This window comes from Tamandua tetradactyla, chromosome 10, assembly GCF_023851605.1.
Source record: "Tamandua tetradactyla isolate mTamTet1 chromosome 10, mTamTet1.pri, whole genome shotgun sequence".
NCBI classification, from domain to species: domain Eukaryota; kingdom Metazoa; phylum Chordata; class Mammalia; order Pilosa; family Myrmecophagidae; genus Tamandua; species Tamandua tetradactyla.
Window position 1 is genome coordinate 35,687,459 of NC_135336.1, and position 21,008 is coordinate 35,708,466.

Consider the following 21,008-nt stretch of genomic DNA (forward strand, 5'->3'; position numbering starts at 1 on the left):
TAATTTCTGATATTCTCACAATCAGTGGGGACAACCAATTTAATAGGCTGAGTCCTTGATCTTGGGGTTTGCCCCTATGAAACTTATTCCTTCAAAGGACAGGTGAAGCCTACGTAATATCACTTCTAAGAGCTACCCCCAGAAAATCTATTTTGTTGTTCTCTCTCTCAAAGCCAACTAGGCAGGTGAACTCACTATCCTCTCCCCATTTGTGTGGGACATGACACCTAGGGGTGTAAATCTCCTTGGCAACATGGGACTGAAATCCCAAGATGAGTCTTTTTCAATTCTTTCTCAATCAAGAAAGTCTTCTTGACCAAAAGGAGGAAGAGAGAAATGAGACAAAATAAAGTTTCCATGGCTGAGAGATTTGAAACAGAGTCAAAAGGTTATCCTGGAGGTTATCCTTACGCATTAGATAGATATACCTATTTGGTTTATGGTGTATTGGAGTAGCTGGAGGGAAGTACCTGAAACTGTTGAGCTGTGTTCCAGTAGCCCTGATTCATGAAGATGATTGTATAAAGATATAAATTTTACAATGTGACTGTGTAATTGTGTCTGCTGCTCCTTTTATCCAGGGTATGGATAGTTGAGTAAAAAAAAATATGGATAAAAATAAATAAATAATGGGGGGATAAGGGGTAAAATAAATTGGGTAGATGGAAATAGTTGTGGTTAATGAGAGGGAGAGGTGAGGGGTATGGTATGTATGAGTTTTTTCTTTTTATTTTTATTTCTTTTTCTGGAATGATGCCATTGTTCTAAAAAATGATCATGGTGATGAATACAAAACTATGTGATGATACTGTGAGCCACTGATTGTACGCCATGTATGGAATATACGTGTGTGAAGATTTGTCAATAAAAACATTATATATAAATAAATAAAGTTGAATAAAATTTCAGTCATTATTAAATACAGGGAAGGAAAAAACTAAATGTGAGAACATATTAATAGCACTTTACAATTGAAATGCAAACTTTACGAGTAAAAGGAAAAAGTTAAGAGTCCATAAAGGCAAGGTAGGAAAAGGAAAAAGAAAAAATTTAATTGGATTCTCCAGAGAAGAGAAGAGAAAGATGATATTAGTATCCAAGAATTCAAAGGTAATAACACTCATGTAACCATAGTTCTCAAGAGTTTAAACCTACCTACCTATAAATGTTGAAAAAAGCCTTGGATTAGCTTTAGAAACTATTGCACCAAAGGGTAATGCATTTGAGTAATTTAAAATTCCATGCAGGCTACATTAAAATAAAAACAATAATAATGAAAAAACAGCACCTATTTCAAAAACTTAATTGTCTAGATTTATGATCTATCTAGGAATGTAAACGATAAAAGGATCTAAACACCACCAAATTTTACTTCTAATCTGCCGAATTTTCATCTTCCTTGCTATGATTATAGAAGCTATGTATACCAGCACTTCTCTGGTTAAAAATTTTTTAAATGCTATGCAAATCACAAAGTATGTAACAAATACATAAAAAGGAGGGAAAAATATATCCACACATACACACTCAAATACTCAGAAAGGAGACTAGCCCTTAGCAAAATAAATATAACTAAATACAAGTTTAGGCTGGCTTTCAACCTTATCTATAAGTTATTATCCCAATGACCTCTTTAAAATCTTTCTTTATATGAGAATATTTAAATGGGATTGGTAAGATCAGATCATAAATATTTTAAAAGTACAGATTTTCAAGCTACTTAAAACACATTCAGAGAAGTAAAAGATTCTTGCTGAAAACATCATAAATAACATCAATAGAAGTGAGTAATAGCTTAATTAGAAAGAAAAAGTTGTCTATAAGTACTGAATATTTTAAGGTACAAACTCCAACAATTCATTTAATACCAGCCAACTTTTAAGGTTTAAAAAGAGCAAGGTTAAACAACTTTAAGTTTGAAAGCAACCTCAAATTCACCTGTTCATCTATCCAAAATGGATAGAAAATGGAGTGGTTAAATGAAATTTCCAGAAAAATATAAATAAATAAATAAATTTTTTAAAAACCAACAAATAAAAGTTTCAGGAATATCTGAATATTAAATATTCAAACTAAAAATAATTTTATAAAGAATTGCATCAAAAGAAGAACATTAAAATGTGTTAATTATGTTTAAGAGCAAATATTACCATTTACTTACACTGTATATCTAATATGAAAGAATACCGGATGTCTTTTTCCAAGGTTGGATGTTTTACAACACAAGTAATTCGTCTTCCTCGAGCAAATCTGGTTGGAAAAAGCTTGTACTGGCTGACAATTGTTGACGTTTCATTTGGAAAAGTAGTTGTAGTGGATTCCATTTCACCAAGATCACCTTCCCAGTCAATTTGTGCAACTGGTTTTCCAGTGGCTGCTGTACAAACGGCTGCTACTGTTTCATTTCCTCCATCAATTAAAGAATCTGGCCCTTTAATCAGGCTCACAGTGGGTTCAACTGTTTAAATTACATAAAAAAAAAAACTTTTATTTCAATAAAAATATATTTACCTATTTCCAAGCCACATCTAGCCATATGTCATAAGCTTAGGGATAACTGCATATAAAACCCAGACACACACTTTTTAAGTAATGCCAATGTTAACTGGGTTCTTGGAACAAGAAAATAAAGACAAACAAGAAGTCAAAACATCATATAATCACTCAAGTACAGCTTTTGCTCATACAGATAAACTCTACAGGGACAGTGAAGTCCCCCCCCACAAATTAACATAAACAGAAAATTTATGTAAACTAATTTACAATTTCCATTATGAAATTAAAGATATCACTTTGGGAAAAAAAATAAGTAGTTTTAATATAAAATGCCTCATTTATAATTTTAATACATAATATTTAATGCCTCATTTTGCAGCAAAATATTTAAAGCAAATACTTTTAAATATAAGTTACCAGTATGGAGCCTGTACTTAAATGTCAAGCAAGAAAATGTTCCTTTGATAGGACCCATAGGAGGTGAAATGTTTTTCTCACTCCACTGGGTAACTATGATTTCATTTAAAACATGCCTTTTAAACTTTCTGCAAGATCTCTCATATATAAAAGAACCGATTAAGGCTGCTAAATTTGTTTAACCACTTTTGTTTATATATTGATGTTAAACTCATTGTACCATGTGATGTCACCAAGAGTTATGTTTAAAATTCCCAAGTAGAGGAAAATAACCTTGAACCTCCCAATCTATCCTCCATATCTCCCAGCTATCTCTTCATATTTTTTAGCAATATTTATGTGTTTCTTTCAGAATGAATTCCTCAGTACCCCACAAATTGTCTAGCCTATAGTTTACTCTGTGCACTGGGCTTTTATTTTAGTTAACTACTTTTTATGCTTAAGAATATAAACAAGTTTATTGATGTTTAAAATATATTAATAATAAATAATAATATAGTAATTGTACAAACTATGAAAAAGAAAACAAGATATTAACTTGAAAATTCCACCCATGCCGTCAATCAGGAGGCAATTCACTATTAATTACTGGACTTCTGTGTTCACCATCTTTTTGTCTATGCACCCATGTCTTTGTGTGGTTTTGCAATCTGGATTACCTAGCTGGCTTTTTATTTTTCTTTAGAGCAGTTTTACTGAGATTGAGTCACACAGCATACAATCCATCCATAGATAAAAGAATGGCTTTTCATATACTCACAAAGTTGTGAATTCATCATTACAATCAACTTGAGAACATTTTCATTACTTCAAAAGAAATTCCCGAAAACCCTGAGCAGTCACCACGCAATCCCTTTATTCTACCCCATTCCTACATAGCCATTTACCTTTTTTGATTCTATAGATTTATATTCATATTTTATATAAATGGAATCACACATTATTCCATTACAGGAATACTGTAATTCAATATAGGAGCGTATCAGGTTTCTTTCTCTTAGCATGTTTTACTTATTATTTTTGTAAATAAAAAAGTTGCAGATTTACAGAATGTGTCATGTAAAAAAAAAAAAAAGCATGTCCATATAAACCTCTAATGTTGACAGGGTCATCAGTGTGGTAGTTTAAGAACATTAAAATAGTACTATAAACTATATTTCATAGTTTACATTAGGTACATTTTTCCTCATATACCATCCTATTATTAACATCTTTTATTAGTGTCTTACATTTGTTATAATTCATAAAAGAACTTGAACTATTAACTCCAGTACACAACACTGCTCATCATGTTTTAGAGTGTATCTTCTAACTTTGATTCCAGTAACATACACTACCCAAAAATTTCAACCACATTCACATAATTAAGCACTGTTAATTCCACTCAGTTGAAATTCTGTACAAATTAAGTATCTACTCCCCATTACCTAGACCCAATCCATCACCTGGTAAACTCCATTCTAAATCCTAATTCTTATGAGTTTTCTTATTGTAATTAGTGCATATCTATGAGATCATACAGTATTTGACTTTTTGTGCCTGGCTTATTTCATTCAGCCTAATGTTTTCAAGGTTCATGTATGATGTCAAATGCAACAGAACTTCATTCCTTTTTACAGATGAAAAATATTTCATTATATATACACATTTTCTCTTATTCATTCATCAGATGGACACTTGGGTTGCTTCCATCTTCCAGCATTTGTGAATAATGCTGCTATGCATCACTGTGTAAATATGTGCTAAAGTCCTTCATTTCAATCTTTCTGGGTATATAACTAGTAGCATGATTGCACGGTCATGAAGTAATTATGTATTTAGCTTTCTGAGGAACTGCCAAACTGCCTTTAGTAGCTGTATCTCTACATCCTCTCCAAACTGTGTAATTTTCTATTTTTTTAATAGTAACCATTCTAGTGGGTGTGAAATGACATCTCATTGTAGTTTTGATTTACATTTACCTTACAGCTGGTAATGCTGAACATTTTTTAACAGGTTTTTTAGTCACCTATATTAAGCATACTGTCCATTTTTCTTTTATTAGAATGTCCTTTGAAACCTAAAAGTAATTAATTTTAAGCAGGTCCCATTTATCTATTTATTCTTAGGTTGCCAGTGCTGTGCTGTGGGTGTAAACTCTAAGAAACCACTGCCTAACATAAGATCCTGAAGATGCTTTCCTAAATTTTCTTCTGTGAGTTTTATAGTCATGGCTTTTATATTTAGGTCTTTTTTCCTTTTTTTAGTTCATTTTTATGTACTCTGTAAGAAAAGGTACTCTTTCATTCTTTTGCATGTGTTCTGGGAAACTATTCTTTCCCAACTAAGTGGAATTGGCAGCCTTGTCAAAAAGTAATTGGTCAGAGGTATTAAGAGTCTATTCCTGAACACTAAATTCTATTTCATTGGTTGATATACCTATCACCCTTGTGCCAGTACCATGCTGTTTTGACAACTGTAGCTATGTAATATGCGTGAAAGACTGGAAGTGCTATCTTACAAATTCGTTGTTCTTTTTTTAAGATATTTTTGTCTATTCAGGACCCCTTACCCATCCAAATAAATTTGATAATTGGCTCTTCCATTTCTGAAAAAAGGATAGTTTGAATTTTTATTGGGAATGCAATAAATCTAAATAGCTTTGGGTAGTATTGACATCTTAGCAGTATTTAGTCTTACAATCCATGAACATTTCATTCCATGAAATGGAAATGTCCTTCCATTTATTTAGATCTTTTATTACTTTAGCAATGTTTTTTAGTTTTCTGTGTACAAGTCCTTTACATCCTGATTAAACTTATTTCTAGGTATTTGATTTTTTTAGTGGTTATGGTAAAAGGAATTTTTTCTTGAATTCTTTCTCAGCTTGCCCATTACAATTGTATAGAACCACTAATGATTTTTAGATGTTGATATTGTACACTGCCACTTTGCTGAATTTGTTTATTAGCTCTCATAGCTTTGCTGTAGATTTTGGGGGATTTTCTACATAGGATCATATCATCTGCAATTGGTGAAACTTTTACTTCTTTTTCCAATACGAATGCCTTCTATTTCTTTTTCTTGCCTTATTGAGAGGTTCTTAAAGAATAGACAGACGTTCTATCTCTCAGATAGAACAGACGTTCTATTCACTAGAGTCATGCACTGAAGTCTCTATTATTGTATAGGTGTCCATTTCTCCCCTCAGTTATGCCAGTGTTTGCCTCATGCAATTTGCAGCACCATGGTTAGGTGTATAAATATTTATGATTATTTCTTCTTGGTAGATTGCCTCTTTTATTACTATATAGTGTCCTTTGTTTCTTTAAGAGCTTTTGACACAAAGTCTATTTTGTCTGATATTAGTATAGCTACCACAGCTCTTTTTGGTTACTATTTGCACAGACTTTTCATCCTTTTACTTCCAAACAATTTTTGTCTTTGGGCAAATGTAATTCTCTTGTTAACAATAAAAATTGGATCATGCTTTTCTTTATCCATTCTGCCAATCTGTGTCTTTTGACTGGAGAGTTAATCCATTAACATTCAGAATTTACTGTAAACTATTTTTTTAGATTTACTCTAAATATATATATACCTCAGAGATCTCGCCCTTTGGTTTTTTTGTTTTTTTTTTTTAAACATGGGCAGGCACCTGGAAATGAAGTCCTTCAGTTTTTAAATGTTATTTTTTTTGTCTCTCTTTTCCTTTATTGCAACCTCCTATTTTGTATATTTGATCTTTTGCGATGTATCCAACTGCTTCTTTTCTCTTTTCTGCTTCTGTATGTTTTAAAATACGTTTATTTGAGGGTACACAGGTAGTTTGGTTAGAATGCCCACCTTCTACGCAGGAGACCCAGGTTCAATTCCCAGACCATGCAACCAAAAACAAAAAGCAAAACCTTGTTTGTGGTTAAACAACCTAAATTCATAATCAACTAATTTTAAAAGATACCGAGATTTAATAGCATACATATACAATGCTCCCATATACCTTGTTTCCCTACTTTATGTTGTTTTGTCCCACTTTACCTCTTTTATATATTTTGCATGTCCACTTATCAGTAAATATGACTTTTTCTTATTCAGTTGTATTGTGATTCTTCTATGCTTAAAATTGTAGAGATGTATATTGAGGCCACAGTATTATTAGACTTTTCTATTTACACTTTTAATCACCTTTACTGATGATCTTCATTTCTTCACACTACTCCAAACCACACTCCTGTCTTTTCCTTTCAACCTACTTACCTTTTATAACCCTTATAGGGCAGATCTCTTGCTGACACGTTATCCCAATACCTATCTATTTGTGAATATTTTAACTTCCCACTCAATTTCGAAGGAAATTTTTGCCAGATAAAGATTTTTGACTAGCAGTTTTTTTCTTTCATACCTTAAATACATCATACATTGCCTTCTCACCTCATGATTTCTGATGAGAAATCAGCACTTAGTCTTACTGAGGATTCCTTGTATGTGATGAGTGACTTTTTTCTTGCTGCTTTCAGAATTCTCTCTTTATCTCTGGCATTTGACATCTGATAACTATATGCCTCAGAGTAGGTCTATTATGTTTTTTTTTCTGTTTGGATTATGTAGAATTTCTTGGACATGTACATTTGCATTTTTCATTAAGAGTTGGCAAGTTTTGCCCATTATTTCCTCAAATATTTTTTCTGCCCGTTACTTACTTCTTCTTCTAGGACAACCATGACCCATGTTTGTACAATTCAAATCCCAGAGAAAATGCTCAACGTTTTTCTATTATTTTTCCATCTGCTCTTCTATGATTTTGATTGTCTTGTCTTCTAGTTCACAGATCCTTCTGCCTATTCAAATCTGTTGTTGTATGCCTCTAGCACAGTTTAAATCTCTACTATTGTACCTTTCATCCCCATACTTTGTGCTTCTTTTTAAACTTCCAAATTCTTCTTCATGCTCGCGCGTTGTCTTCTTAATGTCCTGTATGTCTATTTTCTTTCATTTCCTTGAATTTAGGCTATTTGACTGAACATCTATGATTAGCTGTTTCAACTTCTCAGTCTCATCTGAAGTTTCAATTTCTTCCTTGGCCTAGCCATCTCTTCCTATTTCTTAGACTGGCTTGTAATTTTTTATTGATGTCTAGGCATCTTGATTATCTTGATGAGTTAACTCTGAAATTGTTTCTCCCTCATATAGGGTTTTCTCACTAATTGGCTTTGCGTTAAGGCTCTTCTTTGACAATTGGTCCAACTTATCCTATATCTTTAGAATAGCCCGTATCTAATTGTTCAAATTTTCTCAGTTCTTTTTCATGTGAATTTTGCCCTCAATATTCTGTGCAATTTTCAAAGTTGTATTTTTTGTGCAATTACTCCACCTCCAGAAGAGAGCTAATCTTGATCTGTTTTTTCTCTATGTACAGATTTTTCTCCCTAGCTCCTATGATTTGTTTAAATTCTCTCCCTTACTTAGTGCCCTGTTTTTCTTACACTTTTCAATTCCAGGACTCACCTTATCTTACAGCAGCTCACTTCAAACCCCTTTTAAATTTTTTGCTCTGAGGCTTTTCTACCTCTGGTTTCTTCCTGATTAGAACATCCCATCCCAGAGTCAATCCAGAAAGGTGAGCCTCTTCAGAAAAGTGCATCTTACCTTTAAGTGTCCATCCAACTGAAACTGAATTGAGTGAGGGCACAACAGTTTTTAATACCCTTTCTATAAAAGGCTCTCTCTTTTTTCTCCTTCAGAGGCCCTTCTGTATGCAGTATTTTGTAGCAGTCTGTGTTTCACCCTGAGTCCCTGTGAACTTAGGTCCCTGTGCCTGGACACATGTGGAGTTCTAACTTGTTGTTGCAAGTTCACCATCTGTCTGACATAGGAAGTTGGTGGGCAGTGCTGCCTGTGTGTGACTACCAAGCTGGCAGGACCCAGTGAGGGGGACTTGAACAGGAACCAAGCAGCATCTGGGATGGAATTCTCCTGAGATGCTTCTGTTTTTTTCAATGTTTATGGAGTTCTTCTCCAGTCTCTGCTGTCTCTCTAGAGTTCTATGCAAGTCCTTTTATTCACTACATTTCTGGGGCAGCTTTTTCAGTTGATGACATCAGACTACTTTTTTTTTTAATTCCAGAATTTCTAATTGATTCTTTAAACACCATCTGCTCTTGATTTATATCTACTTAGTTTTGTTTCAAATTTTACTTTAAAAGAGATTAATCTTTTCCTCACGTATTTTCTCTCTTAAAAGACACATGACGGTAAAATAACAGCAAAAAGTGTATACAACACAAGTAATGAATACTTTTACAGCAAACATCCATGTAACCACCACACGTTAACAAAGAACATTATTAGCACCATCTTATACCTCTCTCTGATCTTATCACCTTGTCCAACTCAATATGAAACCACTATACTAAGGAAATAGGTTTTTGCTTACTTCTTCTGGAACCACCACTGAAGAGGTCGATTAAATCATTCATACATAAGCAAGAATTTAATTTGTACAATCTCTGCTCAGATTATCAATTTTATTAGTTTTGCTGGCTTATTCACTCTTGGACATTTGGGTTACTTTCCTGTGTGGGATAAACAATTTTGCAAGAAGCATTTGCACTCATGTATTTTGGTATACTTGTGCTTAAGTTTCTAGTTTACCTCTCGTATGGAACTGACATTACACATATTTTAAACTTTACTAGATAATACCAAAAATGTTCCAAAGTATCAATTTGTACTCCCAATTTTAGAGTTCCCCACTGACCAATGTGAAATTGCTCAGAACCAGTTAGTAGCATCTTCACTTCTCTGTAACTCTTGTAAGTTTTCCATTTTACCGTAGCTATCCAAAAGTTTTATAACCTGAGCAAGCACAGAAATACAGACTTAGATGACTTCCAAAACACCAGGAACAAAAAATCAGCCTGTGTGCATGACATGAGAGGCATCAGAAGCAAATCCAATGTGAGAAGTCCTTCACAAAGGAAATCCAATCTGCAGCGTACCTTACCCTATATGGAAAAACTTGGCCTAATCAATCAAACCATGTCAAATTAACCTTCCCCACAGCAACAACCACCTCTTATCACAATAAAATATCAAGGGAGACAGATTTAAGCCTTGCTTCCTAGGTCCACTTCACAATAAGGCTCTTTCTTTTCTCAAATCTCATTGTAAAAAAATTGACTACTGTGTGCATTGGGCAATGAGCCTTTACTCAAGCACACATATATTCAACAACTGTTGTTACTGTAATACTTCTCAACATAAGCATATAATGGCATTTATCACTTATATTTTGCTTTTCACAGACTATGAATGAGTTTGAGGACCTTTTCATGTTTATGGGCCATCTAGACTTTCTTCTGCAAATGCCTACTCGTGCCAATTATCTGTGTTTTCTTAGTGGTATATTGAATGCTATACAGATTTGGGAAGAATCTTTTTTGATTGTAAGTAATGTAAATATCTTCCACCAGTTAAGAACTTGTCCTTTTATCCTTCTTATGATGTGTTTTGATGAGAAGTTCTTTATTCAAATGTACTCAAATTTATCAATTTTTATTTCCCATTTATGACTGCTTTTATAATCTAAGACATACTTCTCTACTTCAAGACCTAGAACACAGTTTCCCATGTTATTGTCTAAAAACTTTTTAGTTTTATCTTTCACACTTATGTTTTTAACCTATCTACCCTTGTGGAGATACATCAAAAGTAGAGCTCATTGTTTTCCCCCAGATCAAAAATAGCCAATTATACCAATATTACTTGTTTTGGTAGTAGTATGGACTTGAGAAGTCCATTTCCTTTTTATTGTGTCATGTCACCCATATCATATCAGCTGTCTATATTTGTGAGTCTGCTTCTGTGCACTACATTCAAGTTCATTGGTCTTTGTCTATTTCTGCCCCAATATCATACTGTTTTAATTAGTATAGCTTAATAAACCCTGCTATCTGGAAGAGAAAATCCTTGAATTTTATTCATCTTCTTCAAAAGGTCCTGAGTTATGCTTATTCCTTCTGTATTTTCAAATGAATTTTTGAATAAGCTTTTTAATTTCCACCAAAACCAAATAATAAATAAACCTCTACTGGGGTTTTGATCAAGACTGTACTGAATATATAAACAAACCTGAGAACTGACATCTTTACAATGATTCTCAAAACCACGGTTTTATAACTCTCCATTTATTTAGATCTTCTTTAATATGTATCAGTTGCATAACTTTCTCCACAGAATTAGTGCACATCTTTCATTTTATTTATTTTAAGTATTTTTTTAATTGTGTGAAACATTCTGAATTTTTTTTTCATTTTCTAATTATTTGGGGTCTATGGAAATACAATTAACTTTTTCTTTTGCATGGGCAGGCACCGAGAATCAAACTCGGGTCTTCAGCATGGCAGGCAAGAACTCTGCCACTGCACCACCACTGCCCACCCAATAAAATTAACTTCAAATTCTGATTTTTTTAGCAAACTGTCTCATTATACTTTATTAAATCTATAGAATTTTTTTCTAATTTCCTACATATACGAGTGTTCAATTTTGTTTCTTCCTTTGCAATCATAAACATTTTCCTCTTCATTGCTTATGCAAGGTAAGACCTACAGTACAATGCTGAAGAAAAAAATTAATAATGAACATCCTTGTCTTTTTCCTCATCTCAAAAGGAGATGTGGTGGTTTGAAAGGATGTATGGACCCTAGAAAAGCCATGTTCTAATCAAAATTCCATTTCGTAAAGTCAGAATAATCCCTATTTAATACTGTATGTAATTAGATCATGTCCCTGGAGATGTAACCAAATCAAGAGTGGTTATTAAGCTAGATTACTCTCTGAATCTCCCTTTCTCCAAAATGTCAAGGTGATGACATGTCTCCACCCATTTGGGTGGGTCTTGATTAGTTTCTGAAGTCCTATAAAAGAGGAAACATTTTGGAGAAATAGAGATTCAGAGAGAGAGCAGAGTAGAACGACATGGCCATGAGAAGCAGAGTCCACCAGCCAGCAACCTTTGGAGATGAAGAAGGAAAATGCCTCCCGGGAAGCTTCATGAAACAGGAAGCCAGGAGAAGAATCTAGCAGATGATGCCATGTTTGCCATGTGCCCTTTCAGCCAACAGAAAAAACCCTGTGTTCACCATGTGCCTTCTCACTTGAGAAACCCTGAACTTCAATGGCCTTCTTGAACCAAGGTATCTTTCCCTGTATGGATGCCTTTGATTGGACATTTCTATAGCCTTGCTTTAATTGGGACATTTTCTAGGCCTTAGCACTGTAAACTAGCAACTCATTAAATTCCCCTTTTTAAAAGCCATTCCGTTTCTGGTATATTGCATTCTGGCACCTAGCAAACTAGAACAGGAGCGCTAATAAATAATTCACCATTAAGATTTTTTGCTGAGGCAGATTAAAACACTTATTTTTATGGAATGTTGCGAGGTTACTTTTAAATCACAAATGAATGTTAAATTGTACCACTTTTTCAGCATCTATTAATACATTTTTCTTCTTGAATCAACGAATGCAATAAAGTATCATAATTTATTTTCTATATTAAACCAATCATATTTATGGTAAAGCCAACTTAATCACAATATATGAACCTTCTTACAAACAATTTAGATTTCTAATATTCTGTATGATTTCTGCATCCATATTAGTAGGAACAGAAAGTACATTTTGTCCTTGTTGAGTTTTTTGTTTTTTAATCAAAGTTAAGTGAGGCTCACAGTGACGTGGAGTAGAAGCTCTCTTCATATTACTTGGGAAAGTTTATATAAGATAAATATTTATTCCTCATTGCAGATTTGAAGCCGTCTGGGTCAGAGTGCTTTTTTTAACGTGTGTAAAACATTTAACTTATAATCTTTTCAAAGATTATAGGATCACTCAGATATTCTATTTCTTCTTGATTCTATTTTGATAAGGTATGGCTTCATTGAATTAAAAAAAAATCTATATCTTAATTTGCTATAAAGATGTACATAATGTCCTCCTAATATATTTCTAATTGTTGCATTGTTGTGGCATTTGCTATATTCTTTCTCATTCTAGATGTTACTTTGCCCTACCTCTATTTTTAATTTGTTGCTCTTACTAGAAGCTTACCAGTCTTATTACTGCATCAATCATACTTCTGATTTCCACTACTGCTCTTGAAAGTCAACTGTTTGTTAATCGTTACTCTTGAAAGTAATTTGTCCTTCTCCCTTTGGCTACTTCTAAGATTTCTCCTTTATCCTTGATTTATCACAGTTTTACTCCAAAGTGAAGAGATTTATTTTTAAGAGATTTATTTTTGCTTATTATAGTTAGCATTTGTTGGAACTCATGGACTAATATTTCACATCTATAAAAGGTTTAAATAGTCTATCTTCAAATATAACCTGAATATCATCTTTCTCTTCTCCTTCCGGGAATCCAATTAAATGCACATTATTTCTCCCCTCTATATCTTCAGGCTTTTACTCTTGTATTTTCCATCTTTCTCTCTGTAGACGTAACTGATGCTATTGTCCAGTTCACTGATTCTCTCTGGCTCTATTTTGCTGTTATTCAAATTCTCAATTTTAGTAACTGTATCTCAGTTCTATAAATTCTATTTATTTTCGTATTATAACGATTTTTAATATAGTTTCTCATTCTCTGCAGAAATTTTATAGACTGACTTATTCCTTTAAATAGTAATTCTGTGTCTTATACCTTAAATCCCTACAGGTCTATTCCTATTATCTACTGCATGTACTGGTTACACATCTAGTTACCCAAACAAACTACAGTTTCATGTTCGAATAATTACTTTAGAACTAATTTGAGGCCTGCAAAAGAGGTATTCTCCCTTCAGGAAAGATTTGGACTTACTAAGCTCCCCTAAACAATAACCAGTACAGTCTCACCTTAATTTATATTCCAACTACTCAGGTGTCATAAATCAGGAATAGAAATCTACCAAGACTGCTTCTGGTTTACTATTATTCTGAGAGTATAAGCCTTTACATTACGAGGTGACTAGTGGAAGAGTCATCCTGAGCAGACCAAATTCACATACTTGTCTTTCTCACTTCTCAAGGCTTTCAAAATCTTAACACCTTAGTTGTTCCTTCTGAACTGTTAGACTAGCTTTTAGTCTAGTTATGTACTTACTATGTTGTTATTTCTTTAAAGCTTTGAAAAGTTTTTTTTAATATTTCATTGAGTAGGAGAGTAGGTCAAAAATTTAACTCATCATTAATAGAAGTATTTCTTTTATCCTTGAGAAATTTAAACATTTATTTCAAAGTCACTTTTAATTTATGTTATGTGTTTATGTATCTTCTGAAGGGGATTCATCTCCTGGACGTAGATTTTATTGGCTTTCTAAGGTTATTTTTCTCACATACCTCAACATTTTAGTTAACATTTAGTTACGTTCATTTTAGTTAAGTTGTTTTCTCTGATCCTTTAAGATGCTAACAAATGCTCTCTATATTATCAGGTTTCTGATTGAACATGAAGTTTTCCCAGCCCTGTGTGAGCATTAGGATTGTTAAACCTAGTGCTTTCTGGTGGTTCTTTCCCAGCTTCAAAAGTTTCTTCTCAAATGTACAGAGATCAGTATTCAACCAAAGATATCAAAAGTCCCTACTACACATCTCTCAGACTCTCTCTCAATGTGTTGCTCCCTACTCTGTAGTATTCTGTCCTGTAAACTGCAGGCCTTTCGAACCCCAGTCTGTCTCTTCAACTTAGTTCGAAAACCATGCTCTATTTCAACTTATTTTCAATGACTTGTAGCCTAGAAACTGCCTTCACAGGAAGCTGGACTCATTATAGGAATCACTTGCTTTTTTTTCCCACCCTTCTCCCAGGGATCACAGTATTACAAAGCCTGTTGTCCAATAACTAATTATTGTCTTATATCATTTGCCTCGTTTTCTATTCTCCTTGACTAACTTCGTAGAATTTGCTACTTTAGAGCAGCCCTTTCCAATCAGTTCCAACAGAATTAATCCCTAATGCATAAAGGTATCTGTTGTGTGTAATGATTAAATTTCTAGGCTATACATATAGAATAATACTGTATATGCATTATACTTTAAAGGACCTGAAAAAAAAATCACTTTAAATCATTTTCTGTAGGGCTTAATGGGATGCTCAAGTAATCTTTCCATAAAAACTTCAACTTTTCTTGGTATAAACAATACTTTGTTCAAGTTCTTCTCATAGCTCTGTGAAAACTCTTTTATCTCCATTTTTTCCAATATCTGCTTCACTAAATACTCAGTTCTAATTCAGTTACTTTTTGTCTCTCCATTAGAAACTTTCATCTAATAAACAATACCACCCCAATGATCCCTAACTCTCTCCAGTTTTGATATCAGGTTTGACTCCTCAGTTTGTCTGCTGAGTATTATATTTCACCTATAGATTCTTGAGCGCAAATAAACCTTTATTGAACTCATCATCTTATCCTCCCAATTCCCAACACCTGGTTTTCACTCAGATGTCCCATTTTAAACTAACGGTAACATCATTTACTCAATCACCAAGGTTCAAAACACATTATTGTTCAAAACTCCTTTGTTTCTTATATGCAGTCTGTTACAAAGTCCTGCTAGCTCTTCCTTCATAATACCTCTTCCTTTGTAATAGTGCCCACATATACTCCTTCAGAACAGTGACAGAAATTAGAGAATTAATTTCAAGTCTTTAAAGCTGCATGGCTGGGACAACAGCTTGACTCTAATTATTATGCTTACAAGATCTCTTCAATTCAATACCCAAAACACTAAATTCGTAAAACACAGCTTTTATCACATTAGTCCCTAAATCTACTATAGGTTACACATTCCTCTAAGTAAGGTGAGAAGGTGGTCAAAGCAGTGTTACTTAAACTTTATTGTGTATACAAACCACTTGGATATCTTGTTAAAGTATAGATTATCATTCAATAAGTCTTGGAAGGGCTTGAAATTCTGTATTTCTATAAAGATCCCAAGTAATACCAATGCTGCTGGTCCATGAACCATTTTTTAAACAGTAAATGCCTTAGAGTGAAAGCAGGTGAAAAACAGTACAACCATAGTATACTAGGTTCCCATTTCCAACGATATACAACTCAAATATCCCATTCTAACATTCAAGTGGCTTTAATGTCCTCCTCTACTTTCCTAGCCTTTAGCTCTTTTATTTTGGAAAAAAAAATCAATAAATTATTTATCCATCATTCCCTAGTGCAGGAGTTCTCAACAGGTAGTGACTTTGTCCTCCAGAGGAGATCTGGCAATGTTCTGAGACATTATAGATTATCACAACTGAGAGCATGCTACAAGAATAACCTCTCCATAAACTGCTTCCATTTCTGCCTACCTGAAACCTACCCATCATTTAAGGACCGGCTCAACAATTTCTTCTGTAAAACATTTCTAGACTACCAGGTCAACCAATTCATTTTTATATCCAAATTAGGTACTAGTTATATGCTAGGGTTATAGGCTTTAGGGATATAAAGTTAAATTTTAAAGGGCATAGTTCCAGTCCACCACATGCTTACAATGGAGAAAACATAAACAGTATGGCAATAACTACAATTTAGATATGCTTAAGATATAATGACAAAAGTAGCATCAGATTAGGGGAAAGGAGTAAAGAATACCTTCCAAAAGGATATGATTTGATAAACAGTATTAAATAGAAAACAGGAGGACATCTTTCTGGATTAAACAGAATCCAGAAGATGAAAAAAAGCACATGTCAAAACATAAACAGGTTAAGAGAATTGAAAATAGTTTATTATAAGACTTGTTGGGAAGGGGTGTAGCAAGGGATGATCAAGATAAATCTAGAGAAGGAGTCATGGACAAAATCATGACTAGTATTACGCTATAAACAGTTTTAGGTGTTAAGGGGTAGTGTATTAACTTAGGGGTACTAAAATTTTAAAGAAAAAAAGTTATTTCATCCCCATGAGCTCTCTTTCATATGCAAAACATATACATGTATCTATATATTACTTTCTTGACAATGAACTTTTTGTGACTTTTTTACTCTATTGTACTGTGCTTGATTTTTTTATTTGTCTTGCCTACCAATCAGAAATTTAAATTTCTTAAACTTAAGCTATACTTCCCCACAGCTTTAGAGTGATGCTTTAAATATACTGAGCCTCAAATATTTAATTTTAACATGAAAAGACATGGCAAATTTGGATGAAACTGCCTTCCTTAATTTCCGAGACTAGCATTATGCCATTAAATAACATGGGCAGTAAACCTGTTTGGTATTCTGGGAAACAGACACTGAGACCAAGTGAGGGGTGCAAAAAGTTTATTAGGTAACAACATCTGTGAGAAAAGGAAGGATTGGATGGGGGCAAAAATCAACAAATCTGACAAAGTATCTGTTAGCGAAAGGGGATATGTGGAACAAAGAATATCCATAAAAGGACTCCCACTTTGGGCAGAAATGGCTATTCCACCATCTTATCCAATCACTAGCCCTGAGAAAAACTTGCCCATAGCCACTACTATCTGCTTAGACACTAGCATGGGGCTGCCTCAAAACAACATCACCTCGAATCAGAAGCAAAAGGAGATTTAAAAGAGCTAAGGGCTAGAGACAATCAGCTAACCACAACCCTGGTAGCTGAGAAATGAGTTCTTTTTTTGAGGATATGACCTGAGTGGTATAGCCCCACATCAGCCACAGGCTGCTATTACTCCTAAACTGTTCTGTTATCCAAAAGTACTCACTGTACTTACCTTCCACTGCAAGTAGCTTTCTTAATCTTAATAAGCTTATTTGAAAGCCCATCAGAAACTTCAACAGTTATCAGATAAAAAAAAGTTGGAAGGATCATTTATTATGAACAATAGCACAAGATGCAATTGCCATGCAAATTCACAAGAGCAGGAATAAAATTTGAAATGAAAACCTGAAACATGAGGTGTCAATGTCTCTAAGAAAACAGTCATTAAAAACAAAAATGGAAAAAATTAACTAAAGATGGCAATTAAAATAAAGGCTGAAAATTTGAGAGGAAATAATGAAAATGTCAAAGAAACTCAGCCCTTAGTATCACAACCATAAAATTACTTTTCATGAAGTAAAATAGTTAACAACCATATAGCATTATATAGATAAGCAGACAGATAAAGGCTATTTTTTTTTGAGAGTCTAGAATAACAAATTTTAGGACAAAACTTATAAAATCAGATTTGAACTGCTCTACTTTCAACCCAAACATACACACAATTTCAACCATTTGAAATTTTTGAAAATACTCTTATTATTATCCCTACCACCACTTCCCTAAAAAGCAGTTTACATACCTACCTAGTACAGTTACAGTTGTAGAAGACTGGGCATTTCCACCTGGGAATGTAACAGCTTTGCATATGTATTTGCCAGAATCAGAAAATCCTATGTTATGTAGAGTAATTGTTGCATCATTAAGAGAATAGTTCTTAAACAAGACTCTTCCCTGATATTCCCCTTGAACAGAGAATCCATATTTAGGATGATGAACTGCAACAGTTTGTGAACTTTTGCCATGTATCTTCTCCCATGAAATTTGTGTTATGGTTTCATTTACTTCAATTAAACACTTCAATGAAACATTTTTTCCCCATACTGCTATGACATGTGGCTCCACAATAATTGGTCCAGCTAAGGCACCTATGGGAGAAAAAGAAAACATAATTCTTAAAATGGAAAAGAATTGTGCTAAATACAATGACATAAATATATATATATATATTACTCATATATATAAATTTGTATATATATTACTCATACATATAAGTTCAATCATACATATAAACATATAATTGTCAAACAAAAAGGACTGAGAAAAGCTACATGTTCCCTGGGTTGAAGATGAGAAGAGTAGCTAGCTCTCAAATAAAGTAAATACCTATCAAAATGTGTTACAGTGGAAAAAGTAATAGATTAGAAATAAGAATTAGTTTGGAAGCAAATCCTCCCCCAATCAAGGCTGCAGAAGAGATCCCATCCCTGGCTGACACCGTGACTGCAGTCTTTTGAGAGACTCTGAAGCAGATGACCTAGTTGAGATATGAATGGATTCCTGATCCACAGAAACTGAGAGGTAATAATGTGTCCTGTTTTAAGTTTTAAGGTGATAAATGTGGGGATGATTTGTTACACAGCAACAGATAATACATGTAGGATCAGTTCAAAACAACGATTACAATGAAGTAGCTTTTTAGAGGGTTCCTATGTCAAAAGTCTTATTTGAAAAACTCATTAAACACAGACCAATTGCCAGAAGACATAAAGAAATCCTTTTGTAAATGTGAGATCATTTTTTTTTCATTTCAAGGATGAAAGGAAAAAAAAAAAATCCCACAAGCACCATCAACAACGGTGAAAGTTAAATGAAATGATATAAAACTCCTTTCTTACAATACGGATTTCCTTTCTAAAAACAATGAAGCAAAATCTATCTTTTTGAGAGAAATAAAATAAATATTCATGAATACTATTCGCTGAACAAGATGTTGGTTACTGAAAAGTACAAAAGGACATATACAACAAGTTCTGGGAAAGTTTTTCAGTCAAATATATACTCTGGTAAATTAACTAGAGTAAATTAACTAGAGAAATATTAAATTGTAAAGTAATCAGAATAAGTAGGAAATAAATCATAATAGATCATGGTAACACCAGCCCAGACTGTCGCTCCTCTTTTCAGAGTTAGACCTTGCTCTGACTTGTTGTGACAGTCCTTGGGTTCCAAGGAGTTTGCCTTTCTACTTCCAAACTTTAGGTCCTTAAAGCACCACATGGAACATTTTATCCACCTCCCACAGCACTCAACACAATGGAGTTTACATGTTATAGGCTCATTTCAAAACTCCCTAATTAATTACCCACTAGATGGCAGAGCCCAGGGGATGAGGGATTAAAAAATCATAATTAAAAACAAATAATACCTTTAAAACTCAGAGTTATGTCTAATTAAAAATTTTCAATGAATGCAAAAAAGTGTAGAAAGACACCACTTCACGATAATGAGGTAAAAATGAGTTTAAACATGTTCAAACAGTTTTAAACAACAACAAAAAGATCTATATAATATTTTCCATGGGCCTTTTTTTGGGGGAAAGAAATTAAGACATAAAGAAATACAGGGCAAACTTTACCATCCAAGAGAAGACGAAGGAAATTACAGCAAAGAACTGATGAAATTTAAGCACACTGACCATGTTTAGTGACTGTAGAAGAGAGAAAGCTTTGTTTTGTTTCTTGACAATTGGCCCCAAAGAGCATCAGGCCCAAAAAAGTTTCTATCAGTTCTATCACATTTTCAAGTCTAAACAATTACTAGTTTTACATTAATCCAAGGTTTAAAAAATGATGGATGGTGTTCTTACATATTTTTACAAGCTATCATAAGCCTGTACTAAACTGCAAAGGATACAAAAAAATTAAAAAACAATTTTATGAATATTAATAAAAATTTATATTAAATATTATAAAATAAAATCCATCTGTCTTTAAAAAAAAATAAACCATGATCAACTAAGATTATTCCAAGAATACAATGATGGGTCAAGATTATATTTTAAGACATTAATCACATTTAAAGCTCATATGACATTTCTATATCTGATGTTAAAAAATAATTTCATATGTTTAACATGCCTTTTCCGGTTTTGAATTGAGAAAAAGTATGTCTATCTCAAATCAATGGACATCACCATACTAAGAAAGAAAAAAGGAGACAAAGCTATTAAAGACAGGATCAAGAAAAGAAGGTCCACTTTCAAATGAAACTGGAAATTCAATGCACTGCAGTAAGAAAAAAACAAACAGAGAAAGGTAAGTATTAGAAACAGCTAGATGGAGTAATTATTTGAATAGCTATTACTAAGAAATTCAAGGTCAAATGAAAAGTTTTTGAATCAATGATGTAGTTTTAGTGGCTGGGAGCTATAGGTACCCAAGAAAAACATGTTGTAAAGTTAATCCATTTCTGTGGATACAGAACCACTGTAAATAGGACATTTTAATAAGTCTACTTCAGTTAAGGTATGACCCACCTCAATCAGATTGCTCTTAACTCTCTTACAGGAGTCCCTTATAAGAGAACATAAATTCAGAAAAAG

General features: G+C 33.4%; 1 protein-coding gene across 4 annotated transcripts in view; it reads right to left on the minus strand.

Moving 5' to 3' along the window:
• Positions 1 to 21,008, minus strand: part of NECTIN3 (nectin cell adhesion molecule 3) — a 204,979-nt gene that overhangs the window by 128,978 nt on the left and 54,993 nt on the right. For all 4 annotated transcript variants that reach the window (XM_077118442.1, XM_077118441.1, XM_077118440.1 and 1 more), the window contains exons 2-3: positions 18,211 to 18,552; positions 2,162 to 2,458 (exon numbers count right to left, since the gene is read on the minus strand). In XM_077118442.1, coding sequence (XP_076974557.1) covers positions 2,162 to 2,458; positions 18,211 to 18,552 — 639 coding nt within the window. The remainder of the gene's footprint in view (positions 1 to 2,161; positions 2,459 to 18,210; positions 18,553 to 21,008) is intronic.